At 53.7% G+C, this 26,930-nt stretch overlaps 11 protein-coding genes across 11 annotated transcripts; 6 read left to right on the top strand and 5 right to left on the bottom strand.

Moving 5' to 3' along the window:
- Positions 1–58: 58 nt before the first annotated feature.
- Positions 59–987, bottom strand: CLUP02_15256 (cysteine dioxygenase type I; the record flags this gene model as incomplete). The annotated part of the gene is made up of 4 exons (XM_049294180.1): positions 59–183; positions 234–483; positions 546–833; positions 964–987. 4 exons carry the CDS (start codon positions 985–987, stop codon positions 59–61), a joined length of 687 nt encoding a protein of 228 aa, XP_049151326.1.
- Positions 988–1,730: 743 nt separating this feature from the next.
- Positions 1,731–6,357, top strand: CLUP02_15255 (wyosine base formation; the record flags this gene model as incomplete). The annotated part of the gene is made up of 9 exons (XM_049294179.1): positions 1,731–1,867; positions 1,923–2,164; positions 2,218–2,347; positions 2,405–3,107; positions 3,175–3,343; positions 3,564–3,649; positions 3,768–3,843; positions 3,897–3,971; positions 4,031–6,357. 9 exons carry the CDS (start codon positions 1,731–1,733, stop codon positions 6,355–6,357), a joined length of 3,945 nt encoding a protein of 1,314 aa, XP_049151325.1.
- Positions 6,358–6,792: 435 nt separating this feature from the next.
- On the bottom strand, positions 6,793–7,586 carry CLUP02_15254 (MAS20 protein import receptor; the record flags this gene model as incomplete). Its single annotated transcript, XM_049294178.1, has 4 exons — positions 6,793–6,909; positions 6,978–7,078; positions 7,160–7,405; positions 7,526–7,586. The coding sequence occupies 4 exons, from the start codon at positions 7,584–7,586 to the stop codon at positions 6,793–6,795; spliced, it is 525 nt and encodes a 174-aa protein (XP_049151324.1).
- A 740-nt stretch (positions 7,587–8,326) lies between these two features.
- CLUP02_15253 (uncharacterized protein) lies at positions 8,327–10,552 on the top strand (the record flags this gene model as incomplete). Its single annotated transcript, XM_049294177.1, has 4 exons — positions 8,327–8,539; positions 8,612–8,831; positions 8,882–10,151; positions 10,204–10,552. 4 exons carry the CDS (start codon positions 8,327–8,329, stop codon positions 10,550–10,552), a joined length of 2,052 nt encoding a protein of 683 aa, XP_049151323.1.
- A 1,141-nt stretch (positions 10,553–11,693) lies between these two features.
- CLUP02_15252 (serine/threonine-protein phosphatase PP2A catalytic subunit) lies at positions 11,694–13,051 on the top strand (the record flags this gene model as incomplete). The annotated part of the gene is made up of 6 exons (XM_049294176.1): positions 11,694–11,852; positions 11,978–12,046; positions 12,099–12,204; positions 12,261–12,794; positions 12,849–12,921; positions 12,979–13,051. The coding sequence occupies 6 exons, from the start codon at positions 11,694–11,696 to the stop codon at positions 13,049–13,051; spliced, it is 1,014 nt and encodes a 337-aa protein (XP_049151322.1).
- A 596-nt stretch (positions 13,052–13,647) lies between these two features.
- CLUP02_15251 (uncharacterized protein) lies at positions 13,648–15,099 on the bottom strand (the record flags this gene model as incomplete). Its single annotated transcript, XM_049294175.1, has 2 exons — positions 13,648–14,973; positions 15,070–15,099. The coding sequence occupies 2 exons, from the start codon at positions 15,097–15,099 to the stop codon at positions 13,648–13,650; spliced, it is 1,356 nt and encodes a 451-aa protein (XP_049151321.1).
- A 1,443-nt stretch (positions 15,100–16,542) lies between these two features.
- CLUP02_15250 (uncharacterized protein) lies at positions 16,543–17,299 on the top strand (the record flags this gene model as incomplete). Its single annotated transcript, XM_049294174.1, has 5 exons — positions 16,543–16,641; positions 16,704–16,813; positions 16,899–16,973; positions 17,091–17,205; positions 17,267–17,299. The coding sequence occupies 5 exons, from the start codon at positions 16,543–16,545 to the stop codon at positions 17,297–17,299; spliced, it is 432 nt and encodes a 143-aa protein (XP_049151320.1).
- A 117-nt stretch (positions 17,300–17,416) lies between these two features.
- On the bottom strand, positions 17,417–21,360 carry CLUP02_15249 (uncharacterized protein; the record flags this gene model as incomplete). Its single annotated transcript, XM_049294173.1, has 21 exons — positions 17,417–17,438; positions 17,494–17,702; positions 17,832–17,945; positions 18,006–18,153; positions 18,214–18,383; positions 18,451–18,497; positions 18,538–18,769; positions 18,833–18,901; positions 18,961–19,004; positions 19,088–19,213; positions 19,278–19,480; positions 19,543–19,691; positions 19,746–20,065; positions 20,132–20,192; positions 20,266–20,396; positions 20,439–20,496; positions 20,545–20,679; positions 20,760–20,859; positions 20,908–20,941; positions 21,010–21,209; positions 21,281–21,360. The coding sequence occupies 21 exons, from the start codon at positions 21,358–21,360 to the stop codon at positions 17,417–17,419; spliced, it is 2,652 nt and encodes an 883-aa protein (XP_049151319.1).
- Positions 21,361–21,476: 116 nt separating this feature from the next.
- CLUP02_15248 (SH3 domain-containing protein) lies at positions 21,477–24,979 on the top strand (the record flags this gene model as incomplete). Its single annotated transcript, XM_049294172.1, has 12 exons — positions 21,477–21,681; positions 21,829–22,070; positions 22,151–22,248; positions 22,334–22,543; positions 22,596–22,679; positions 22,756–22,894; positions 22,950–23,141; positions 23,220–24,231; positions 24,319–24,432; positions 24,491–24,497; positions 24,543–24,641; positions 24,775–24,979. 12 exons carry the CDS (start codon positions 21,477–21,479, stop codon positions 24,977–24,979), a joined length of 2,607 nt encoding a protein of 868 aa, XP_049151318.1.
- A 147-nt stretch (positions 24,980–25,126) lies between these two features.
- On the bottom strand, positions 25,127–26,390 carry CLUP02_15247 (uncharacterized protein; the record flags this gene model as incomplete). The annotated part of the gene is made up of 7 exons (XM_049294171.1): positions 25,127–25,324; positions 25,428–25,492; positions 25,528–25,702; positions 25,809–25,878; positions 25,959–26,089; positions 26,175–26,237; positions 26,337–26,390. 7 exons carry the CDS (start codon positions 26,388–26,390, stop codon positions 25,127–25,129), a joined length of 756 nt encoding a protein of 251 aa, XP_049151317.1.
- Positions 26,391–26,458: 68 nt separating this feature from the next.
- On the top strand, positions 26,459–26,846 carry CLUP02_15246 (uncharacterized protein; the record flags this gene model as incomplete). Its single annotated transcript, XM_049294170.1, has 4 exons — positions 26,459–26,490; positions 26,570–26,643; positions 26,689–26,732; positions 26,772–26,846. 4 exons carry the CDS (start codon positions 26,459–26,461, stop codon positions 26,844–26,846), a joined length of 225 nt encoding a protein of 74 aa, XP_049151316.1.
- Positions 26,847–26,930: the final 84 nt, after the last annotated feature.

Below are 26,930 nucleotides of genomic sequence, written 5' to 3'. Positions count from 1 at the left end.
ATCGAAGCCAAATACGCAAACGCCCAGGACGAGAAAAGAACATCGACACCATCACCATTTACTGCTTCGGCAGTCGGCGGCCGTACGCCGAGTAGTAGCCGCACTTGGCTACATGGCTCCTCTTGCTCGTCTTCTCATTGAAGATGTTGCAACCACCCTTGGCAACGTTGGGAGGGGTGTAGACTACGAAGTGGTCAGTCATGCTACGGCAGAGACGGCGAGGTAATTCCTACGGTGAAGGGAGACAGCGAAGTCGCTGCCCTTGTTGCAGACTCGGTGGACGCCAAGTTCGTCTGCCATATATGCCACCGCATTCTCCTTGTGTGTTCTTTCAGAGATGATTTGCATTGGTTGTTCTTCGTTGCCTTCTGGGAAGGCGTAGCGGATCTCAGTGAGATCGCCTTTCAGAATCTTCATCAGGCAATGCGCATTGCCGTGATCGTGGATGGGGCTTCCCTTGCCTGGCGACCAGACAAGCACAAGCTGTGTGGCGTTAGCCATGATATTACCTGATGCCACGAAGTTGTGGCCACAAGTAGACTCACCAGGTTGCTCTTGCCGTTGCCTTCGTCAACGAGGTTGCGGGTGTATCCCATGCTCTTCTCAGCGAATGCAAATTGTACCCATTCGCTTTCCGTTGTGTTATACTCTTCCATTAATTTCATCAACTCATTGACATCGACGTCTGCCGAATCAAGTCCCGACGACGGGCCAAGCGCCTCCTTCAATCCCAATACGAGCTCGTCGAACCGATTAACATCGGTCTTGAGGTTATGCCCGAAGGCGGAGGTGATCTTGGTCAGGATATCGACGGCCATGGTTGCTATGGAATGCTATCAAGTTGGTGCTGTTGGTGATGTTGTTGGTGGTGGTGCTTGGACGATTGTTGCTTTGGATGGTTCTGTTGGGAATGTGTCGTGCGGGGGGCTGGACTCTTTTTGCTCGTCGGTGTTACGAATCTACCCGGTGACCGGGCCTGGCTGGCATTACCTGATAGAAACGGGCGGGACTGGCGGAACTACTGGATGATCCGACTTCGGCGGGTGGGTCGTCTCGTCGGTCCTGACTTTTCTCTTTGAGACAGGGCAATCTGTCCACGTTGCCAGAGCGCAGCGGACAATTAGTCGGCGACCAATTTGACGTCTGGTGGACTGGTCTCCAACAATAGGCGCCTCTGGTTGGACGAGATAACCTACTTTACCAAGGTCGAGGGATCCCGGCAAAGCCGCTGATAGGCGACGGTGAGCTCCGATACTTTTGGGGGTCAGATGGCCAAACACCAGACGAGATGGGCCTTGTTAGAGTTTCACGGGACTATATCTAGTCAAGAGATTTTCATGGAGATTTTTGATATCAAAACGAATTCTTGACAACATGAAATTCTCATCTTGCCAGTTGAATGGGTGGATCGCTGCCGGCGTTGGCCGATAGCCGCACCGCCTCAGAGTCAGCTGAGCGGATCCGGTGTGGGGCTAGTTACCAGAATGGGTTCGTCTAGATTACTCACGCTAGGAAACGGCTTAACCTTAGGTAAGAGAGCCAGAGTCATAGGGACACTTGCCGCCCTGAAATTCCTTCTTCATTGTTGCGCGGGTGAACTCTTGTCAATTATTTTGCTACATCTTCTGTAACAGAAAGAAATCGCCATTGAGTTGTTCAGCCACTAATAGGCAGATTCAGGAACAGAATTTCGTTGAAGTCATCTGGTCTCTTAGGTGCTCTTCTAGGCTATGGCTATTGTTAGCGCGACCTCGACAATTCAGTCGGGAGCGCAACAAAGTTCTTGTCAAGATGCCCCGACCTCATGTACGCCTTGTAATAAGGAAAACGTAGGTTGGAGGAGAATTGTCAGGAACTTCACACCCTCGTAAGCAAACTTTCGAGAGGCAATGATGAACTAAAGTGTGTCTAACATAATGCAGATGGTTTGCGGTTACAATGGGAACGGGGATAGTCTCAGTTCTCCTTCACAACCTGCCTTACAACGCAACATGGATCTCACATGGTCTTGCCGGTGCCTTTTTCGTGCTCAACATCGCTCTGTTTACCGTATTCACCGTCATCACAGTGCTGCGGTACGCATTGTACCCCGAGATCTGGAAGGCCATGGTTGTACACCCTGCCCAGTCCATGTTTCTTGGCTGTTTCCCTATGGGGTTTGCCAGTTAGTCGCGAAGTTCTCCCCACACCACAGGATATACTAATCTCTGTGGCCAGCCATAATCAACATGATGATATTCGTGTGTGCACCTGCCTGGGGCCAGTGGGTGGTGAATTGGGCATGGGCATTTTGGTGGCTTGATGCCGCTCTGTCAATGGCAACATGCATTTCGGTGCCATTCGTCATGTAAGTGACCTCACCACACAACGTTCAAATTCGAGACTGATCAACCATGTTCCGAAGGATTCATCAACACCGTCCGGGACTTCAGGCAGTAACAGCCGCAAGTCTTCTCCCAATCGTCCCAGTCGTAGTCGCATCTTCAACTGGCGGCATCGTCGCCGAGGCCCTCTCAAACCCATCTCACGCCTTCACAACCCTGATCGCATCCTACGTTCTCTGGGGTATCGGCATCTGCTTCTCGGGCATGGTCCTCGCGCTCTACTTCCACCGCCTGACGATCCACAGCCTCCCGCCCAAAGAGGCCATCGTCTCCGTGTTCCTGCCCATCGGACCCCTGGGGCAGGGCGGCTTCGGCATCCAGCAGCTCGGAAAGGTGTCCCTGAAGCTCTTCCCCCAGACTGCGGCTCTGACGGTGGCGGCTCCGGAGGCGGTGCACGGCGGAGAGATTCTCTACTTTATCGGACTCTTCCTGGCGCTCGTCATGTGGGGCTTCGCCCTCGTCTGGTTGTCGTTTGCTCTTATCAGCCTTGCTACAATGGAGAAGATTCCTTTCAACATGGGTTGGTGGGGGTTTACGTTCCCGCTGGGCGTGTTGGCGACCTGCACCGGCATGCTGGCCCAGGACTTGGACAGCCCCTTTTTCAGGGTCATGACCATGGTTTGTCTCCCTCTCGTGCCTGTCGATGATTATCCGTCCGGTTTTGCTGATCTCTCCTGGCAGATCTTCTCGCTCTCTGTATGCTTCCTCTGGCTGCTGGTTGCGGTGAGAACACTTCATCAGGCTATTTCTGGGGAAATTTTCTTTGCGCCGTGCCTGAAGGATCTTCGAGACAAGCAAGCGCAGGCAGGATCGGATAGAAGAGTTTGAACAACTGAATCGACATGAAAAACCAAAATCAACAGCGACTCAGTCTCATGCTGAGCAAATGGTTGCCTCCATGGGCACAACTGGGTCTATTCCCTGTACACCAGTCAAGCTCCCGTGCGGTCTCTTGACCAGTACATATTAGTGATTAATCTGGTGTGATATCCACCATCAGCAATGTAGGCATCTATTATGTATCCAGCAGCATTGAAATTTGATTCAAGCGCAACACGTAGATTTCGGTTCGAGTTACAAGCCTAAATCGTTTAGAGAATTTGACTTCAACCTAATTTTTGCAAACAGCTTCTCGATAAAGGCGGGCTCCTGTCTTAGTCATGGTGTTCTCACCTTGAGATGCCCTCCAGCCGGCCGAGGTGCCATTCAATGCCAATGGTCAGCAACTGGGGAACCCCAAAGACGCTAATGGCGGGGTCGATGAGGTGCAGGGCCAGGCCTAAATTTCTTTGGCGGGGCACCACTAAACACCCAGGTCAGCCACTGGGAAAGTTTGACACTTGAAATAATTATTGCAATTGCGCTCGCACCCACTGGTCAAAGCCCATTTCGCACACCCCGCCACTGCTCATGTGCAACTTGAAAGAAATCACAACCTCAAGGCGCGTTCCTCCAAAAAGTGACGAAACAATCCGCGCATAGCTCGTCTTCGAGCACCGCGCTCCGTCGCAGCACCAATGGCTTCCACTCTTCAGCCCGTAGGCTTCAAGGCCATGTTGAACGGTGAGTTGGCTCTTCTTGCCTTTGGTGCCTCCCGCCACCTCTGTTTCTCGTTCAACCGCTCATTCTGCTTTTCTTGCGCGTAGACATCCACGATGTTTGGCAGCAAGTTCGCATACCTGTGATCTTGTTCACGGCCTTTGGACTCTTGATTCTGCGCTTCTACCTCCATTCTATCGAAGAGAAGAGCGAATTGAAGGCCCTGCCCAAGGCCTACAATAGAGAGAAGCCCGAGACGAAGCCTGTGGAGGAGACGAAGAAGAAGGATGTCAAACCAAGCCCCCCGAGCCCTATTGTCGAGTCGAAAGCGCCAAAGTCGAACGGACCCAAAAGGATAAAAGGCGGAATCGTCAAGCGAACTTCTTCTAACGACGCAAAGGGAGAGGCTCTGGTCCGCAAGGTCAGGCCTCTGGTCTTCTTTTCAAGCATCACCGCAAACACGCCCAAGATCGCAAAGGGGTATGCAGAGGGTCTGGAGAAGGAGCTGCAAAAGGTCGCTGCGGAGACCGACTGCTCGTTCATGGCTCCTGAGGTGCTGGATCTTGCCGAGGTCGACTTTGACGACTATTTCATCACCCCGCCCAAGTCGGAAGAGGACCCCGCAGATCTCTTTTACCTGTTCCTCCTGCCAAGCTACAACATCGACACCATCAACGACACCTTCTTGGAGCACCTTCAGGAGACCCACCATGACTTCCGTATCGACACCGCGCCGTTGTCCTCGCTGCTCGGATACTCCGTCTTTGGCTTTGGTGATAGGGAGGGCTGGCCGACGGAAGAGGATGGATTCTGTTTCCAGGCCAAGCAGGTCGATAAGTGGATGGCGAAGCTGACGGCCCGGAAGAGAGCCTTCCCTGTCGGAATGGGCGACACGAAGAGAGACTACACTGAACGCTTGTCTGAATGGTCCGAGGGCGTCGTCGATGTTCTCGGCATGCTGGCTAAGACTGGCAGCCTGGGAGAAGGACTCCCAGGAAGCGGTGCCCCTGAGGAAAGTGACGATGAGTCTGCAGCTGAAGACGACGACGAGGTGTTGATCGAGGACTCCGAAGTGAAGCCCGAGAAGCTCAAGAGCCGCAAGAACATTGATGACGTCGAAGACCTAGGGCGCATCATGAAGAGCTCCAACCCCGACGCAGCCACAAACGGCCGCGCAGCTAAATCGGCAACGGCAACGGCTGGAGCAGCGGCGCCTATAGCCGTGGACTTTACAACATACGGCAAGACGGTCGCGAAGAAGACCCCTCTTAACGCCGCCAAGGAGATGGTCCCCAAGAATTCGCCCACGTACGCCTCGCTCACGAAGCAGGGCTACTCCATCGTCGGCTCGCACTCGGGCGTCAAGATCTGCCGTTGGACGAAATCAGCCCTCCGCGGCCGCGGCTCCTGCTACAAGTACTCCTTTTACGGCATCAACTCCCACCAGTGTATGGAGACGACCCCGTCGCTCTCGTGCTCCAACAAGTGCGTCTTCTGCTGGCGCCACGGCACCAACCCCGTCGGCACGACCTGGCGCTGGGTCGTCGACCCGCCCGAGCTCATCTTTGATGGCGTCAAGGCGAACCACTACAACAAGATCAAGATGCTCCGCGGCGTACCCGGTGTCCGCGCCGAGCGCTTCGCCGAGGCCATGCGCATCCGGCACTGCGCCCTCTCCCTCGTCGGCGAGCCCATCTTCTACCCTTACATCAACGAGTTCCTCGGTATGCTCCACGCCGAGCGCATCTCCTCCTTCTTGGTCTGCAATGCCCAGCACCCGGACCAGCTCGCCGCCCTAAAGGCTGTGACGCAGCTGTACGTCTCCATCGACGCGTCCAACAAGGAGTCCCTCCGAAAGATCGACCGCCCCCTGCACCGAGACTTCTGGGAGCGCTTCCAGCGGTGTCTCGACATCCTCAGAGAGAAGCGCTTCAAGCACCGCACCGTCTTCCGCCTGACCCTGGTCAAGGGCTTCAACGTCGACGACGAGGTCGAGGGCTACGCGCAGCTTGTGGAGAAGGGCCTCCCTTGCTTCGTCGAGATCAAGGGCGTCACCTATTGCGGCACCTCGACAGCGTCCAACGCCGGCCTGAGCATGTCCAACGTCCCCTTTTACTGGGAAGTCCAAGAGTTCGTGACGGCGCTGGAGAAGAGGCTCAACGAAAAGGGGCTCAAGTACGGCATCGCCGCAGAGCACGCCCACAGCTGCTGCGTCCTGCTCGCGAGCGATCGGTTCTACAAAGATGGCAAGTGGCACCCGCGCATCGACTACCAGCGCTTCTTTGAGCTGCTAGAGGAGCGGGGCGCCGACGGAGACTGGAAGCCCGAGGATTACATGGGCGAGGCGACGCCCGAGTGGGCCACCTGGGGCAAAGGCGGTTTCGACCCCAGAGATGACAGAGTCGACAGGAAGGGCAGGAAAATCGAGGCCTAGGTTATTCGGTAGAGGAGTATATCAAACGGAAAATCAAAAAGGCGCCGGCTGCATGCTCTCAAGAGACCAGATACACACGCATTATGAAATTGTGGAATTTCGTGAATCTTCTTCATCTTCTTGCCTATTTGTCCCTGCCGGGATCATCAATATACACTTGGTTTCTTTCCTCTTACAAAAACCTTCTATCAAAACAGCCCCAGCCGGCCAGGTATTGTACAGTGAAAAGTCGTAATTCCTCCTTCCTCTTCTCGCAGAATGCCGGGGGATTACGTATGGGGTGGTGGATTCGCAGCATCACGCCATTGGTGGAGTGACTGCGGATTCTTTGGAGGCGAGCGCGCGCCGGAATGTGTGTGTCCAGGTTTTGGGGGATGTGAGAGAGTGGAGGGGAACTCGTTATGGTGAGAGCTACATCGTCAAAACGAAGATCTTTTAGTCCAGGCCGACGGTGGGCATGCCGCCGAGGTCAACGTTGACGCCACCCTGGTACTGGCCAATGTTGAGAGAGGAGTCGTAGGCGATCATCTCGGCGAGAACGTCAAGGACGGGCTAGATATAAGATCAGTTTCAGATCAAATGCTGTAGCAATTTTCCGGGGATCCAAGGAGGTCTCTTACCTTGGGAACGGTCTTGTCGTAGATGCCGATCAGGTCACCAGGCGTAGGGTAGACCTTGAGGCCCTTGTAGAACGCAAGCGCGGCTTCAACAGCGCGCGTGGCTGTAACATCAACCGTTGTCAGTAAGCTGAGCCATCTCGCCTCATTCCGGGTATTTCTTCTCGCATAGGGGTTGGACTAACGGTCGGCGGACAGCGTCTCTCCCTCGGAAACCTGCTGGAGGAAGTATGCCTCCTTCTGCTCGACGTCGGTAGGGAAGCCCTCTTCCTTGGCCTCATCGACGGCCTCCTTGATGGCTTGCCTTTGTCGGACGGTCTCCTGCTGGGCCGACTCCTTCTCGGCCTTGTGCTGACGGCGCTCGTTTCGACGCAGTTCTCTCCGGAACTCAGCCTTGTTGCGTCGCTGGTAGTCGAAGAAGGCGGCGTACGCTTTGTTGACGAACGTTAGCAAACGCGGCTCCAATTAAACTGGTCCCTCGGTCCTATTGTGTAATTGGCAAAGGGAGAATTGTGATATCGGGGTGCGTCGAGGTGTCGAGGCAGACTCACCAACCAAGCCGGTAACGGCGGCGGCGACTGATGCCGTCACTATCGTGGAAGTCTGGGACATCTTTTTTTCTGGAACTTGGGGAAAAGCGGACGGAAGGTTTGGCTTTCGGTCTACAGCAGTCGGAGCTGATAGCGACGATGAGAGCTGATGGGGTTTGTGCTCAGGTTCACAACGTTGCGCTTTGTGAGCTGGGAGATGGTTGAATGACCGGGGGGAGACAACGGGCGGAGGATTCGTTGACGGAGTAAATATCGAAGGAAAGAAGCTCTATCGGGAATTGATGGAGCTTCCTCTACCAATTTTTTTAGCCTCTGCGCCATAGTTCCCAGGTCGCGTTCTCTTGCCAAGCAGCCGCTGGAGTGGGTCCCTGAGAGCACAGACCAGACACACTGATCAGATAGGTACGTACTGATTCGACAGCTCACTGAGGTAGGTAGGTGCACTGCTGCAGCACCCGCCAGGAGGCTGCTGTTGCCCACTGGACGACGAGGTTAGGTGCCCGCCTTCCAGATTACGTAGAGGGATAAGTGCTGCGTGCCATAACGACTTGGGACTCCACGTCCATCTTAATGTCGAACTGGCAGGGGTCTTATCCTCTCAATGGCCACCACAGCGCGGCAGCTTCCCACTCCGCGGGCGACAGACGGTGCATGAAACAACATCAATCCGACCTGATCTGCGACTTCACCAAAGGGGCTTTGTCCTCGCTCTTTCTACCCACCAACATCTGTCTCTCTATGCACAATAAGTGCTACTAGATTCGTGCCCTTCAGCACATAACACCAACTCAACCGCCCGCCATGTCGGAAGATCGGGAGCGCAGCAAGATCTCGCTCCGAAGTGGAAAGAGAAAGGGCCGCCCTCAGATCAGCGCACCTCGCCAGATCTCAGAGCCCATTCTACAGGATGGATCTGGCCCAGTACGGCCTCCCGGCTCAAGGCCGATGGCAGATGCAGGTCCTCCGCCGGTTCAGCCTCGGCTTCGCCCGCCGCCGCAAGCTGGAGGCGGAAAGGTAAGCATCCCCAGCAAGGGCTAACTAAAGAGTCAAGTTGAAGGTATTGGAGGCTGACGAGAGAATTTATAGACCTCGGACTTGGTCAAGCGACGATACTCGACGCGGTTTAACACCCTGCCGAACGACTTCGACGTGAATAACCCGCCGGTACCGTCTATGCCATCCCTCGACAAGTACGAGTCCCGCCAGCGAAGAGCAGCACAGCCCCCTCCCAGCCGTGGCGGCACAGCACCAGCGCCAATTGTCGATATAAAGGCATTGCGAGATCCCGGGTTGGTACCAGACCAATGTGAGTAATGGATCTCTTTGGTTCATAGCATGTAACTAACGCAGTTCTAGATGTTGCGACATTGCTCAGCGAAGCGGACGAAGACCAGATCCGAGAATTTGAGGATAACCTACGCAATCTCAAGGGCCGGGCCAATGCAGACTTGCAGCAGAATGTCATGCAGAACCGTACCCAGTTCATCAAGATTAGCAAAGAGGCCGAGAAGCTCAAGGGCGAGATGCGAGCGTTGAAGAACCTGATGACGGACCTCAAAGTGAATACAACAGCACTTCGCCAGGCCTCAAACAACGGAAACAATGAGTCTTCAAGCCTTGGGGGCGAACTCTCGACAGGCCTGAGCAAGAGGGACAAGCGAAGCTCGGTCGCAGACCGAAGCGCCCTTTGGAACTCGCAGATGCAGGCACTATACAAGAATGTCGAGGGTTCCCAAAAGTTCCTGCCCAATTCTGCCCGGCGCCATGTCATCCAGAATGCAGGAGCTTGGATTGAGCTGGACAACGCCACATACAAGTCTCGACGAGCGATGCAGATATTCCTACTCAGCGACCATTTGCTTATTGCATCTCGCAAGAAGAGAAAAGCCGATGTCCCGCCTCGCGAAGCTCAAGGACCCCTGGTGAAGCTGGTCGCAGATCGTTGCTGGCCGCTGCTTGATATTGAGGTTGTTGACATGGCCGGGCCCGGCGATGGCTCGACGACGAGAAACAAATTGGCAGATGCTGTCATGGTCAGAGGCGTCGGCCAGGAATCTGTCATCTACCGAACCGAAAAGCCAGAGGATACGGAGAAGAACAGTCTGCTTCTCAACATCCGCAAAGCAGTGGAAGAGTTGCGCAAAGAGCGACAGTCAGAACTGGAGGCCAACAACAAGGCCAAGGAGACGATCAACTACTTTGCGTCCCGTGACCCCGGCCTGCTGCAGAAGACTGAGCTTTTGGAAACATTGTCCGACATCAAGGACATGCTCATCGACGTTGATGGAAAGCAGCAAAATCTACGATGGGTCGAAAGCCAGATGGACGAGCTCGATATTGACATTGCATTACAGAGCTTTGAGCCGGCAGTTGACCGCGTCGAGAAGCTGAAGAATCTCGCTCGAGGCCTGAAGAACAATGCGGTGGCGCAGGACTTCATCAGCTTCAAGGTCGAAGAAAGATGTGCCAAGTTGGCGGGCATGATCATTCGCGAGCTCGAGACGACACACACGGCGCCTACCAAGAACAAGCGTAACATTAGTTGGTTGGCCAGGCTTGGCTACGAAGACAGGGCTCGCGAGGCATATCTGGTCGCCAGACATGATATTATCACAAAGCGATCGAGGTAAGATTGGCGATGCTACGTATCCTTTTGGATTTGGCTAACCCCCTTTCAGACAATGCATCTTCCAGGGTGATTTGCACTTGTACATCTGGGAGCTCTCGTTTGTTTACTTCTCTCTGATCCGCAACACCGTGAGCTGCTTTCACTCATGTTTCCCTCCGCCGATGATGAGCGCCTGCGTCAAATGGGCCAAGGAAGAGGTGGAGACTTTCAACGGCATCCTCGCGCGACAGCTCAGTGGAACAGAGCGCGGCGGAAAGGTCTGGAACGAATGCATGGAGCGTGCCCAAGAGCACGCAAAGATGTTGAACGAGGTGCAGCTCGATTTCCGCACACTGGTCGGACGTGATTTGGAGCACTCGTCTGGTGTCACCAGCCCCGTTGGTCTCGGGCTATCGTAGTTGTCAACGATTGAGTGTTCATGGACCCTGCGACGTCTACAATAGGCATGTGGAAGGGCTGAAGATTGCGGGTTGTGTTTAGTCCGCGGTCAAGCAAATGATACCGAGACATTGAGGACGAAATGACGGAAGTGCCGCGGCCACTGGCATGTGCACAGATATTTTGGGCCACTTGAGGCTTGTTTGGCCTCTGGCCTGTTTACTTGCGACGACGTTTGTTACCTAAATAGGGAAATGAGTAGCCATAGGACAAGTGACCTATATCGAAACTTCACTGATGGGAAAAAAGGGGAGCAAGCTGTGTGACAAAGGCAACCAGAGAAACCAGAGTTTCGTGAAATCGATCGATGACATGATGCTCAGTGTGTCTTATTAAGATATTTAGATTGAGATGCTTTACTTTGGCTACCCAGGTATCCGTATTACCTAGGTACATACCTACCTATAGGATCTTACCTTCATGTCGAGGCTGATGCATCAAAGGAGTAGACGCAGACGTGACGAGGCTTACGTTAGTGCAGTGTATCGGATTAAGCGAGTCCAGGCCAGGAGGTGTCACCCAATGGGAGGCATTTGTCTCCTGCCTCATGGCTCGGGTGTGTTTCTTGCCTGGGGGCTCAGGAAAGTCCCATCCAGTGTGGTGGTGTATCTCTCAATCCCCCTCCTGCCCCAGTCTGCTGGTCTTGCTGCAACCAGCAAGCACCACACCACGCCCGCCGCACCTGCACCCAGCACTAGAGCACCACCTTCCACATCGCAAAAATCCCCAGTGCCCAACGTCGACGTCTTTCCCCGTTCTCATCACAGCATCCAGAGAACATAATCCCTTCCAACCCCACCCTGCGCGAACACGTTCAACGTTGTGCTCCTCTCCCTCGCCCAAAACACTCGATCGCGTCCTCCTTATCTGGCCTCAGACGAAGCTCTGACCGCCTGTGACGATTCGCCGCCAGCCCCACGCTACGATTGAGGTGCTGTGCCAATCTGAATACCGCGACCGGCTGCTGAAAACAACGTCATCCCCAACCTAACTCGACGACCCCGACGACGCCGCCTTCCTTGCTCCCCGCGACCCAGCCTTCGTGCGATCGAGTCATCTATCAACATCCCAAGCATTTCAATCGATTAGACGACTTTCAGCATGGATACGAACATGGAGGACGTCGGCCGTGTCCCCGCCGATCTGCCTTCCACCCAGAACCTCGAGCCCACCACGATCCCTACTTTAGATGGTTGGATCGAGAGCCTCATGAGCTGCAAGCAGCTCGTCGAGGCCGACGTCCAGAGACTCTGCGAGAAGGTAAGCCTTCCGTCCCCAGCGATGATGAAGGTCGTGATGCGCGTTTCCCACAGCGTCACAGCTGCGGTTCGCCATACGGCCTCCCCTCCCCTCATCTCGAATCACCCCTCTCGCGTGACCCCTAGGAACGCCTCGCTAACGTCCAGCAACAGGCGCGGGAAGTCTTGCAGGACGAATCCAATGTCCAGCCCGTCGTATGTATCCCCGTCGCAGGGCAAGCGATTCAAGCTGACCCCCCTCATTCAGAAATGCCCGGTGACAGTGTGCGGTGATATCCACGGCCAATTTCACGATCTTATGGAGTTGTTCAAGATTGGCGGTCCGAACCCCGACACCAACTACCTCTTCATGGGTATGTTGACCATATCATGTCCTCGCACTCTCTTGGATAGACGCTTACCTTACTAGGTGACTACGTCGACCGTGGTTACTACTCCGTCGAGACCGTGACTCTCCTCGTCGCCCTCAAGATCCGATACCCTCAGCGCATCACCATCCTGCGTGGCAACCACGAGTCCCGCCAGATCACCCAAGTCTACGGTTTCTACGACGAGTGCCTCAGAAAATACGGCAACGCCAACGTCTGGAAGTACTTCACCGACCTCTTCGACTACCTCCCCCTTACCGCCCTCATCGACAACCAGATCTTCTGTTTGCACGGTGGTCTGTCTCCTAGTATCGACACCCTGGACAATATCAGAGCTCTCGACAGAATCCAGGAGGTGCCCCACGAGGGCCCCATGTGCGACCTCCTTTGGTCCGACCCGGATGACCGCTGCGGCTGGGGGATATCACCCCGTGGTGCCGGTTATACGTTCGGTCAGGACATCTCCGAGGCTTTCAACCACAACAACGGTCTGACACTTATTGCGCGTGCTCATCAACTGGTGATGGAGGGCTACAATTGGTCTCAGGACAGAAATGTCGTGACGATTTTCTCTGGTAAGCGGAGCTTCTTGGTTTGATGGGCTGGAGAATCATGACTAACCGAGCCAGCACCCAACTATTGTTACAGATGCGGTAACCAGGCGGCGATCATGGAAATCGACGAACATCTCAAGTACACTTTGTAAGCACACACTTCTCATCAACGTGCCGTCGACAAGCATATACTAACCATGCGCAGCCTGCAATTCGATCCTTGCCCCAGAGCCGGCGAGCCGATGGTCTCGAGACGCACACCCGATTACTTCCTCTGATCAACCTATCCGATACCCTTACCGTCCATCATCCAGATCGATCTGGATGTCATCCATGGACGGAATTCGAAGAGATGGGGGCGTGCAAGCTCAACTTGCATTGGTGTTTTAGGGGCGTCTAATCTTGTAAGATTACAACAAAAGCCAAGAGAACCAATGTACTCCCAAGAAAGAGAGATCCTGCGTTGAGCAATATGATATAAAGCGAGAGAGATACAGAATGGCCCCAGGACGCTCAATTAGGAGCGCGAGAGTTCCTTATCATTAAGGTTCCTGGTGTATCCTGGACGCTTTCCTCTGTCATCACGTTAGATACTCATCATAGACCGCCGGCAACAAAGAAGGTGTCGATGTTAATGACAAGCTGATGTTCCAATTTCCGTTTAACCCCCTGGCCTGCCACGCATGGATACAACCAAGTTGTGGGCTAATGCTTCAAGGTGAGCTTCCAAGCTACTATTTTATTCAAGCACACGATAAATGATCGCCTTGCGCCTGTAGGTCCGTATTTGAAACCTCCCAAATATGCATCGTCATCATCACACATTATCTCTCCTGGACCATATGTCGGACGTAGCGTACCCTACGATTCTTCCTCACCTCCTATGCCGCCGACGCCGATGTTCATGACTTCGCCTCCTCTCCTCGCTCGTCTTCCTCCTGGTCGGTCGACCCCTTCTCACCTTCTTCTCGACGACCACACGCTCCCGGAAGATCTCTCTCCTCCTTCCCCCGATACCTAGACCGCCTATACCCGTGTTGATCTCGTTGCTGATCTCCTCGGACCGACTGCTGCCCGACGAGCGCGTCCCGCTAAAGTAGCCGCTTCGGCTATCTCCGGACCCTGTAAAGTAGCTGCTCCGGGTGTAGTCGGTGGCGAGGTAGCCGCTCGGGGTGAAGTACTCTGTGCGAGACGAGGCTCGTCCTCGCACCGCCGTCGTGGTCCGTCTGGAGAAGGAGCTGATGACGCCATGGCGCCCTCCGTGGCGGCCGCTGCGGCCGCCTCGGAACCTCTCGCGGACGGTGAGGGTGCTGACGCGTTTGTAGGCGTGCTGGCCCTTTGCGTAGTGGCCCGGCTTGCAGGCGCCGTCGGGGACGTGGAAGCGGAGGTCGAAGCGGAAGAGGGCGTAGAGGAAGATAACGACGAGTTCGAGGTCATAGTTGAAGATGTAGTAGCAGGCTTTGTGATGCCACCAGCCGGGGAAGAGAACGGGGCGGACGGCGTAGTTTACGGCGCAGCGGTAGGCGGCGCCGATGGTCATGAGGGTCGCGGCGGCGAGGACGAGGATGATTTTGGTGGTGAGGGAGCCGTAGCCGAAGGGCTCGGGGCGGCGGAGACCCGGGTAGAAGGCGGCGAAGAGGAGGATGGGGATGGGGAGGAAGGCGATGAGGGCTAGTGTAGTGGAGGTGAAGAGCTGGACGACGCGGCAGTCGTAGAGGCTCACCGGGTTGAGGGTGTAGAAGCTGACGACGAGGGCGGTGATGGCGCAGACGAGGCAGACGAAGATGAGGAAGTAGGTGAAGAGGAAGAAGACGTTGACGGCGGGCAGCCAGCCAATGTTGGGATGGAGGCCACGGAGGAGGCGGTGGGTGAAGAGAAGGTTGAGGATGAAGAGGAGGACGACGCCAGCGGCGGCGAAGACGGCTGCCGCGATGTTGAGGGAGACGTTCCAGGGCTGGGTGGCCCAGGCGATGCGGAGGGAGAGGGCAATGATGCGGGTGATGCAGAAGCCGACGAGGACGCCCGAGGGAAGGAACTTGTGGCCCCGGGCATTGTTTCGGAGGAAGATTGCGCCGTTGAGGAGGGCGGCGGCGAAGAAGAAGATGATGAGGATGATGCAGATCGGGACGTCTACCCTCACGTCTGGGATGAGACCCAGGGCGGCCACTTGTGGGGGGTAAGGAGGTCCATACAGAGGCAGCTAGTAGGCGGAAAGGAGTTCACAATGTTAGCTGCGAGGTCCTCTTTTCTTTGCAATGCTGGACAGAAAGGGAGAGGGAATAGGGGGTAGACGAACCGGAGCCCCAATGGGTATGAGTGCCGCCATTCTGACAAAGTACCTGTCAGGACTAGTAACTATTCGCAGGCCTGAAGCTGCTGGCAAGCCAAGCAGCACCTGCAGAACAGCTATAACCAGGGAGGAGGAGGCTGAATGAGCTGGACAGTCGAGGATGCTTGGCAGCCAGTGCTCATGCTCATACTCGTGCCAGGGGAAGGAGGGGATCCAAACCAGACGTAAAAGCCACGCCGAATGTAAGTCAAAAGAGAGGAAGGAATCCTCTCTCCCCCTCCATTGCGTACGACTAGTTTCTTGGAAAAGACCGGGGTAAGAGCAATTCTTTATCATCGTGTTTGCCGTACGGAAACATATTCGTCTGAGCTTCGAGTGCATTCTTCCTTAGCGTCGGCGAAGGGTGCGTTGGTCTACGTGAGCTATTCGGCACGGACATGGGGGAAGAGAGAGTGACGGGCGAGGCAAAGGTAAAGGCGGATGCGGGTTTCAGCCTGTGGCAAGAGCTGAGAAGAGCTGAGAGCGAGAAAGAGTCGGATTGGCTCTCGCTGATAAGTTTGTGCGGTCATTTTTGGTGTTCTCGAAAAATGGGCGAGAGTGACGAGTGGTGGGAGTTCGTCTCATAGATAGAATGGCGTTGTGAGGAAACGAGATGACAGTATATTACCTCTCATACCCCATACTCTCCTCCTCCTCAATTGTAGTAGTCGGCCTCTTCCTTAAATTCAGCCTCTATTACCCATCATGCTTGAAGTCGTAGGATCGACCCGAGAAGCGAATCGCGAGCCTAAGAAGTAGAGCCTTGCCCCTTGAGATCATCGCGTTCGCTTCACGCTTGCGGCGGCACGCGGCACGCAACATGTAAGATCTCTGTAGGCTCGGATGCTTGAGAACAGAGAAGGAGTTCGCACATGTCGGAAACTTGCGAGACAATTCAGCCCCAGTCAAACTAACGCAGAGCAAGGCTGTAGGTGTTTGGGCCCATATCATCGCCGTTAACTATAGATCGGGGAAAGAGGAAGAGGGCATGTCATTGCACAGTAGGGCTGCGGTGCAGAAACATGTTTCCCATCGGTCCCTTGCCGGTCTACCTGGGACAGTCAACGTCGGTGGTCCGCATCCCTCTTGGACGTGCGCGGCCGTTAGTCCCGCAGCGAGCGATGTCGATGGCTGGGGAGCCACGCTCACGGACCTTGAAAGTGAGGGACCGGTGCTGACCGGACTCCGACTTTGTGTGTACAATTGTCGGAAATAACGGCTCGTGAAAATCGCTTTATGAGCTATGTCGAATCCAGAGTTTCTAGACAGTAATTTGCTGGAAAACTGAACAAGAGCAAGTCTGGCGATGAATGCTCGTTTTGGTCTTCGCCCGTATGCATTTTTTGAACAATGTGGCTCACCTTGACCATATCGAAATACCGTTACTCATTGAAATAAATGGCATGGGCGAGCTTTTTTTTGTTGATGTGTATCATCAAGATGTGTCCCGTGATTCGTTTAGGCGTGTCCAATTCACAATGCGGCGCTCTCGAAAAGGCTATCGATGTCAGAATGAATGTTCCTATAGCCCCTTGGAAGGTCAGATGATGCTACTGAAGGACCATGGGCTTGACAGACAATGAAGCCCACATGTAGCTCAGTGGTATAACCTCGTCGAGTCAAACGGCCAGACAATCAAGCTTTTTCGTCCAAGACTCGTGATGCTGATCAGACCCGTCGATACACAAACATCGTCAAAACCCAATGTAGTGTGTGGCCATGAACACTTGAGCTTAACACCGCTTGCGCAACAACTTTTTCCCATTAGGGTTGTGCTGAAGAGTTCTGTGACCTAGAAGAGAATTCGAAGCTGACACAGGTGATGATTATCGTTTGAAAATCAACATGGCTGTCAGGCATGGTTGGGCTGCGTGAGAGCATGTCCATGGGAATTTTTCGTATCGACATTGGACGGGATGGAGATGATTTCCAACGCTGTAGAATCTTCTTCGATATAACAAAAGACTTGGAGCAGACGTGCTGTCCAGAGAACGCAAAACTACGTCGAAAACCTCTCGAATGAATGTGTCGGTTGATATGAACGTCACCCATGGGGGTTTGACGCATATTGACGTTGCGACAACGCCGCTTTACTGTACTGCTGTGACCAAACAATCAGAAATGAGTGCCTTAATGCAATGTCATTAACAGACCCGAATGTCAGACATCAGATCGTCTAGGATCATCTACCGATTGAAGAACAATGTTCAAGCTTTCTTGGACTATAGACCAATCAGGCAACGTATTCTTCGAGGCATAGGAACAATTTCCCCCGAGTGATGAGTCCGGAGTAGTAGTATCCGGAGTTATGCGTCTATTCGATTAGCATGGACTTGCTATGATTGAGTCGTAGCTGTGTCAGCCGCAGTTTATCAACCGATGTGACACCACCGTTTCGCCGCATAAAAGGCAATAACGGCGAGACCGCAACAATCGAAGAATGATTGCTGCATGTCGTCTCTCGGACGCCGCTCTGCAAGTAGTTGCCGACGGCCGCCGTTCCTCAATTCGACAACGGAGCCGCTTCCTTTGAAATTTTCCTCCGACACGGCAATCAAGACACTCTGAGCTGTAAAGTGTACTAGGTACTTAAGAGATACCTAGTCGCTCGAACGCCGTTATGTGCAGTAGCGTAGTGAGCAACGGTCTCAAGTCAGAAACGTTTCTTTGTTGATCTTTGTTGAACGTGTGGATAGGTTTTATAGTTCGATGGGGCAAATGCTTGCCACGTTTTTGAAGAAGGAAGCATGGTAGCTGGTAGCTTTCGACGACGAGCCAACACAAAGCCAATGGGAGGGCGTTGTAGCCTCAGACTCAGCGGCAACATGCACGCTCGGATCCTTCTACTTCCCACGACGTGCAAGATAAACCATATTGCGTGGCGTCGGTGTCTCAAGGTATACAAGAGCGGTCCAAACTGTGGCAAAGGCCTGGAGTTGTCGCGCCCGATTGAACCTGGACTGAGGCAGTATGCGCGGACACTCCGTATGTGACTGCCAAGTACGGAACTGTCGATGCAAGGGATCATCCTCACCCACAGCACCGCGGGCACTTAATAGGGAAGATGAGACTGTCGTCACAACTGAGGACAGACGGCAAGGAACTTCTTACGCACAACCCAGCTGTGCCTCATAGCCGCGAGCCGTATGTATATAGACTTTCAGCGTGCTTACCCGAAGTCGGGATTTGATCTCGGATCCGAACTGTTCCATGGTCTGCTGACGTGTATTGTAACAAGCGATTGGCAGTGAAAATGGGACGAGCGGGTAAAGATCCTCAAACTTGACGATTTGCGATGTTTCTCACTCATCCCACGCGAATTCTATTCTTGTTTGTTGATCATTGCACGTGCTTCGATTTAGGGTTGAGTGAGTTCTCCGTGACAGCGGGAGCGGCTGGCCGCGTGATGAACAAACGGCCGAAATCTTGGTCTACGGATACCGAATTCCGCAGATGGTCCGGCGAGAAGCACAATAATGATCGGCATTATTATCGGACTCGAGTGTTGGACAATTCGCACTCGAAGCTTCGAACGCTCAAGTCGAGAACTCGGCGCTGCTGACTGGCGACCTAATTGAGATATGATGGAGTTGGAATGGAGGCGAGCTGTCATTGGGTAGATCGTCCAAACGGCGCGTTCATCCTTGGGAACAATCCGACGAAGTGGCTAGGCCTTGTCCGTGCCACGCAAGATAAAGGCAGCGCTGGGACCATCTTTCATTTCACAAACGCTGGTATCGCCAGTAGCCGACGCGGTTTCTGGGTCAGGGAGCGATGGAGTTGCGCTGCTCTTCCCCCACTGTATTCGCAACCCCTGTTGTAATCCTGGAGCATTGTGAGCCTCACCAATCAGAGCACAGTATCGCTGGGTTGAGACATGCGCGAAGTCGTGGTAATTTCGCCTAGTACTCCGCTTTGTCAACCGCCTTGGTTGCCCCTCGAGTCTATTCGGCAGTTTGTGGATGTTTCTTCGCTGAATGGATACCATGTTTATGCTCAGTTAGCTTATGGAGCTCTGTTCTTGGGCTGACGATGATGGAAGCCCGCAGTTTGACACTCGCGTCATTATTTTGTTGGAACTTGAATGGCAATGCCAATGTCATGGTCATAACTGCAGTCTGTGAGCAGCAACCAGTGTGTTGCGCCGCGCCACAGCCGCGCTGCTGCAGTGTGACTCTGCGGACACATGTACCTGCACAAGCCTGGTGGTGAGAAAGCCACCACACCGACGCTCAGTCGCCGTGCAAACATAATGAGTCTCGTTGTGCAGATTGTTGCCCGTTTCCTAATTGATCGTTCTATGGTGGGTGCAGTTGTCCACCTTGCCGATTTCGGCCGTCCTGCCCCGGCCAGTTTGTGAGCTGTCGCCCACAACCGTCTTATGAATCGTGTTCGGACGGGGAGGGTGCCGGCCGTACCCCAGGAAATGCATCAGATCACAACGGATGGATGAGGGGAAACGGCTTGGACGGCGTGTAGGTATTCGTATCCGTACTGACTGTGAGCCTGCGAGGTGTCTTGAAGAAGCTGAGGAACTGAGTGTGTAGGACAAAGTGAGTTGAAACACGAGTCGATAGCCGTGAGACAGTCTGCCAACAAGCGTGTATCGGCACATGGTTTCTCGAGACATGGCTCTCCCTTACCAACGCTGTCACGAGCGTTTGTAGTTGATGGGTTTCTTCAGTCTTGTTGTTGACATGCTGAGCGATCTGGCTAGACCTCCCATCAGAGGCATTATCGAAGATGGGATGGCAGCAAATGGCACGAACGGGCCAACCATCGCGATAATAAAGCTTCGACAAGGAAGACCATGTGGTGTGAAGATTGATCAACGACGAGGAGGACGTGTTGCCGACGGCTGGTTTCCCGCCATTGCCGCACTGGCCTGACAAAGCCGGGGAAAGAGGGATGGTCCCTTCATGGTGGAAGCCATTGCATTCATGTTCCCAGTCTTCCTCGTCAGCTTCAGGTGGTGTTTGTTTTCATTGCCCCCATTGCCAGCACATTGATGTCGTGACGCCGTAAATACAACGTAGACGTGAGCAGTGGAAGTTTGAAAATAGAAATGGATGGTAGGATGGCTTGGTGCCCTAGGATTGAGTGTCTCTGAGAGCGAAGTTTAGGAGATGAAAAGGAGGCGGAAAGAAACGGTAGGTGACCAACCGTCTTCCCTTCTCTCCAGATGTATCCGTAGAATCTGCCGGCGTCGAGGCGCTTGGATCCCAAGTACTCGGGACGGAACATTGTTAGGAAATGTTCCGAGCAGATGTTGATCAAGAAACAACGGTAACAGCCTTGACGTTAAGTTAACGAGCCGAACTACAAGCCTTGTCTACACAGTACCCCGTATGCCCATGAAAGGGGGAAGTTCCTGCTGGCGGCGACGGCCCACGGCTGCGATGAAGGGGTTTATTGTGGTTTATGCAAACGGGATATATCCACGGCGACGGGAGGGGACAGATTCGAATGGGGAGAAAACGGAGTAGGAACCAACGACAAGAGAGGATTGGACGGCCAGGACCTGGAGTGAATTGGAAGAGCGTTGGCAGTTTGATCCATGGCCGACGAGGGGAGACCCTGAGACACCCCTGTCAGCTGCTAGTTGCTCCCCTGCTCCACCAATTTTGAATGCTCAAAGCGCCTTGCCTGTTTCTGACAATTCCGGTGGCCGTTGCTTCCCAAGTTATTGTGAAGAGCAGGGGTAGCCAGTACGTTGCCAGGTACGAGGGGGCAGTACGTACTCCGTACCGGTTGTTCCTACCGTCAACTTTCTTTACCTTCCTAGTTACAACTTGCAGCACCTACGGAATACATAGCATGTACCCAAGTCTCTGAGCGGCTGCCCACACAGATGGGGGGCCAGACTGGAGTAGCCTCTTGTGCCTGTTGGGTAGCGCAGCCACTCACATCGACCACAGCTGACGGGTCTCTGGTAGTCTCTCTTTCTCATTGGAGAGAAGGTCACGCGGATGGCTTTCCTGCAGATGGGTGATGGCCGCGAGGTGGGCAACTTTCTTTTTTGCTGGTGCGCTTTCACCTCTTTCCTTTTCCCTCCGAGTGTGAGAGTCTCTTCGCAAAGACCCAAAGAAGGCAAGGGCCCCAGCCTCCTTACATCCATGTCCCATGACCCATGTTCATATGGCCCCAGTTCGCGTCCAGAAAGAACTTCCATCCTTACCAGAGAAGAAAGTCCACACCTCCAAACCTCTTAGTTGCACCTTCCCGCCGCGTGCCGTCGCCATTCAGGGCCTGGTCCATGGTCCACCGCCCAGGTCCCGGCCCGGGGTCAACCTGAGGGAAGGAAGCGTGGGAAGACTTGAGAGGGTACCTTCCACCGCACCTCTGATAATCGGCTGTGCCCATGTGCCCATCCCATGTCCCTCGCGCTGCTTGCTGCCTTCCAAAATTTCCCTATTTTCCCCAAGGTCCTCCCGTACCTGCCGCAGAGTGCTCCTCTTGCCTCCCCTTCCCCTTCCCTCCCGCGCGTGAGTGTGTGTGTTTGTGTGGTTGCGAGCTTCGTCCCGCCTCAAAACAACATCATCGCCTTTCCCTTCTTCTCTCGCCTCGACGAGCCCGACCGTGACACGTCGAATTTCCTCACAAATCTCGGATCTTAACTGCATCCTCCTAATTGTATTCCTACCCGAATATTGTCAATCAACCTTTGTTTGCCTTCACTTACTTACTCTCGTTCAGCCTCTTACCTCTCGCAACCCACCAATCTAGTGGTGCAGTTCCCCGAGTACCTATTTCTAAATCTCTTGGTCAACCTCCTTCCTGCGCCGAAATCTCAATCCGATTTCCATGTCAATACGTTAATCGCGACCCAATCCCCGAGCATTCGACAGTCTCTCACCTTCCTCGGCCCCCACCTGGAGCTATTTTCTCAATTGACACAGTTGATCAACCACCTACCCGCCGTTTTGCCTCTTTTTCCCGACGACAACAACAACAACAGCAACAGCTCAGTGCAAACGATTCGGCCTCTTTACAAAATCAATTGAACGACTGCCTGAATCCTTTTTGGTTACGACTATCACTCGTCCAGCATCTCTCAGAGCCACAAGCACTCTTTACTTTGACTGTCAAACATTCACGACGATCTCCCGTTCGGCCCGCCAAGAAATTCCTTCGGGACGACGATCTGTGAAATCCTGGAAAGATAGTCATGAACGGGATCCTTCTCTGATCAACGACTTCAAATCGAGCCTTCCAAGCTGGTGGCCACGAGTTACGGAACGACAATTTCAACCACCGGTAAAGGAAAGCCTACAGGCAGAGGAAGAGAGATGGGTCAAATAGCGAGAGCAGCACTTTCGTCAGTGCTGTCCGCGGCAGTGGTTTCGGCGCAGTCAAGCTGTATTTCTCTGCAGGGATCGACGACATGTTCAGCTTTTCAGTCAGCATCCGTTTCGACTACAGGCTTTGTGGCGGGGATTTTGTACGTTGTGCAATCACCAAGCGCCGCGACCTACACTGACCATCCTTAATAGCCCCTTCCTTCAATATGTGTCCAGCAGAGAAACATTTGATCAGCAGATGTCGTCTTATCTTGAGACAACATACGTGCGGGAGAAGTAAGCTCATCCATCAGCGATTTCGTAAATGCTTTTGCTCACACGTAACCAGGTATCAAACACTACTTGGCTGTAGCAACGTCAATCTTACCAACCCGGACGAGCTATACGCACGTTTCACGGCTACAGTTGTCTGCAACTCAATTGTTCAGAATTCGATCGACGCATGCAATTTGACTGCATCCAACTCACGACCCGTGTGCGCCGACACTTGTGTAAGTGACTCGTGGAATCGGCAGCAGTTGCGACAGTTGCTAACGTGAATCAAAGGCCGAATTCGCACAAAGTGAGGCTCTGCTCACCTCGGACAGCAGTCTCTGCGGCAACCCGGGCAGCAATCTCGTCAATCAAATTCGAGCAGACTTCACCAACTGCGCTCTGCCTGCCGGCTCTCTGTCATCTTCCAACTGCATTCAAGGCGTCGCCAACGAGAAGGAGAACTGTGGATACGGCAACAGCACCGTGGGATTGTGCTCCTATTGCGCATCTGGTGGTATTAACTCTACTGACACATGCTGCTACAACTCGAACATCGACCAGCGTTGTGCCGGAGCCACGCTACCCTCCATTTTCCCTACCATGACCTTCGCACCCCCAACGGCAACGGCGACCCCGAGCCCGTCAAATACGGCAGCTGCATCCAAAGGACTATCAGGTGGTGCCATTGCCGGTATCGTTATCGGCAGCGTGGTAGGCGCTCTGTTGCTTGCCGGCCTCATCTTCGCATGCATCTTGCTCGCCAAAAGAAGAAGACGTGGGAGCCAGAAAGGCAGTGTGTTCAACCAACCGTCACCCTCTAGGCAAGGACCGTCTACGGTTAAGATAGCGCCGGCCCAGACCACGAGCGGATACGAAGTCTTGCCCGGCGGCCGAATCGCCCGAATGTCAGCTTTGGAGAGCGCATCAGACCCGGCTCCTGTCCCGCCCAGCCGCAACAGTGGCCCCCTCATGGCCGCCGCCGCTGGAGGAGCAGCAGGATATATGACGGGCAGGAGGAGAGGCGACGATCCGTCTTCATCCGAATTTGGAGACAGCCCCGAGTCGGAATCCAGAGCTGGTGTTCTACGGCCCCCTCCCACTAACATCCGGAGGACGGGATCTCTATCTAGTAGCTCAGTCCTGGCGGATCCGCAATCGCCAACGAGCGCCGGAATGTCGTCTCCACAAGGCATGGCCAGCCAGCAATCTGAGCAGCTGCCATTCTTCAAGGATTACTACTCTCAAGACGACATCCACCCCGGTGATAGAGTCGCTACACTCTGGGCCTATCAACCCCGTGCCCCCGATGAATTTACTCTCGAACGCGGCGATATGCTCAAGATTGTGGGTATCTGGGACGACGGTTGGGCAACGGGTATTCTGGTGGATGAGCGGGCCGATGAATGGGAAGCTCGACGACAGGCCCAACGAGACAGCGGTGTTTCCAACACTTCTGGCCGGCATCAGGACAATTCGCCGCCCGTGAGCGGCGAGATCAAGGCCTTCCCCCTCGTTTGCGTCTGCTTACCGGAACACTGGAGGAAAACTATTGAAGGGGATGTCTCGACAGAAGGTTCCAGCGCTCACCAAGGACACTCATCTTTTTCATGAAAAAGCAAGGCCAATTTACTGAGTTTTGCATACACCTAAACGAAAATAGTTGTCTTTTCAGCATGGGCTACGGCGTTGAGGCATCGAGCTTGTATTGACTTCGGCCTCACAGAGAGGTCGAAGTTCCCTTCGGGCGACATTGACCAGCGACTCTTAATGAAACGTGCTTAACGTTTCCACCGACCGCAGTTCACTTGACTCCCTTGGCATTTTGCACATAGAGACGAAGTAACTACATTTCTGCGACGACCCGCCTAATGTCATCAATCCTAGACGAACGAACGAAACTTTCTTCTTCAACGCGGCATCGCTTCGAATCACGACGACCACTCGGAAGCCTTCACAGACCAATTCGAGCACCCCATGCGAGTGGTTCTGATGAGACAACGATACGCGATCTTAATTTTATGACGAACACGCACGCAATGCGCTCTCCCCTTTCATTTCGAACAATCGACTTATATACCCATGGTGCGGTGACGAGGTACTGATGTTTGTGGAGTAGTAAGAGGTCGGGGAGGGCCTATGCGACATACTTAATGGCGGACCTCTTGGGCAGAAGAGCTGAGCCTGCGGCAGCGGATATGTCTGGCTTGTCGTCCTTGGTATTACTCGGTCACACATCGACTCCCGATCGACTAGGTGGAGGCGAGGACAACGACAAAGCCTGGGCACTTGGTTTTGAGGAGGTGAATCGGATTTCGTCTTAATCGTTGGCCGTTGCGGCGCGAAACCTATCCTGCTACACATGGCCTGACGATATTACTTTGGCTTCCTCCTGTAACCTACTGGATAGCCGCTCAATTTACTTAGCTCAAATACCAAAGAGAGTTCTCTCACACTGATGATGCTTCTTGCTATAGCTGACGGTTGTGAGGCAGACGTGACAGTGTGGTATTGGTGCCGCTGATGCTACCCTGAATGGTTTCATCCGCATCGGGAGCTGAAACTCTTGTGGTCACGCGCGCATGAGCAGCTTCTTTCAGCTTGTGCTCCGTCGGGAAAGTCCCTGAACCAGGAAGATTAAGATCGCGAATTAAGAAGCACAGAAAATGCTGACACAACGGGGAGGTGTTTGTTGCAGTGGAATTTGGCGGTGAGGCTAGGGCTGGAAAGAGAGTTTGGTGGGATGAGACTTTTAGACCTAGATCTTGACACTGATGACATGGGCATCGTAGGTATGGCGTAGCTCTTCAGACGAACTGTATCTACAGAGTCATCCACTTTTGATGGACAGGCATGACTCTTGCTGTCCTACCTCTCGCTCGCTTCGGATTGCGCAGTTTGGGGGGATCATGGAACAGGCTTGGGATTGGGCGAGGGAAGGGAAGAGTGAAAGGGTTTGCTGCTAAGTTGAGCAGCTTGTCGTGTTTGAAAGGGTTTCCGCTTGGGATTAACACCGGCGGGCTATTCTTTCCAATATCAAGGTGTTCCTCCGAAGAGGAGGGGCGGTTTTATTCTAGCTTCTGAGACCTGTCGTTTCTTCTCACCTTATCTTGTACGAATGAAAGGAAGTAGGTTTTGTCTTTCGCTAGTGACGTGGAACGCCGAGACGGCCGGGTTACCTCCCGGTGAAGGCGGTGGCCTTTCTACTTCCATGCTCTTATTGCTGCGGCGCGCGCCAAGGTGGGGGTTTGGGAGGGGGGGGGAGGTCTTTTGGAGGGGTTAATTTCTTCAAGCTCCTCCTACCTTACGCGGTAAGGTATGAGGAGGTTTCCGCTTCGGGGAGATCTTGACATGTGCCATCTCGCAACTTGGCGATCGTCGGGCGCCCTTGTTGCGTGCTGATTCGCTGGGAAGCTGTCGGTTATATGGGCAGCCTGTGTTTTGTCTGTGTCTCTGTCGCTCTCTTGAGTGAGCTGACTTCCGATTAATGTTACGGTAAGTGAGCTGTGTGTAACCCACCTGTCTGGGGCAGCTACTGCTGACGTTTTGCGAAGCATTACTCCTGCTTGAGTCTAGATGATACTGTGATAATACGGTGCTTAAAATTGAGTATACATATCAGCCACCAAGTTGGGGATATCAGTAAACGAAACGGTTCTTGTATGGGTTGAGCAATGACACCGTCAAGACGCTGGGGTGAGACACACCAGCTTTGAGGGCTCCTGCAGGTTGCATGACCGGTGATCAGCTTTTGGTATAAGTCCTGCTTGGTTCGTTCGTAGACGCGGACAGCTTTGACTTATATGCTTGATCGAGAGTTTGCAGATCAAGCTTTGTAAGCTATCGTTTACCTAATTCTCGTTGCTATGAATATGGTATCAAGCTACCGAGTGACCTTCAATCACTCAACTTAGGCCTGGCAGGGGTGGAAGCACGGGCCAGGTTTACGGGTACGCGGTGCGGAGGTTAAAGACGGCGGGACGCCGATGTACCACGTAAGGTAAGGTAAGGTACTGATTGCTTAAGTGGACAGCCTACGTCCCGCCCGCGGCAGGCACCTTGCTTGATCTGGGGACGGTGACCTAAATGCACTCGTGATTGCATCACTGCTGCAAGGCATCTTTACCAACAACTCGTCAATCTTCGCGACGCAACGAGAACTCTACCACAGATAGAGTCCCGTCCAACTAGGTCAAATGACTGCTTTTTGCGACTTACCTTCCCCAACATGACCGCTCCCTACCACACCGGCCAAGTAATCGCATAGCTTCCTGA

The sequence above is a fragment of the Colletotrichum lupini genome, chromosome 8 (genome assembly GCF_023278565.1).
Source record: "Colletotrichum lupini chromosome 8, complete sequence".
NCBI lineage: Eukaryota > Fungi > Ascomycota > Sordariomycetes > Glomerellales > Glomerellaceae > Colletotrichum > Colletotrichum lupini.
The sequence above is the reverse complement of the archived record's forward strand: the minus strand, read 5'-3'. Positions and strand labels throughout refer to the sequence as shown.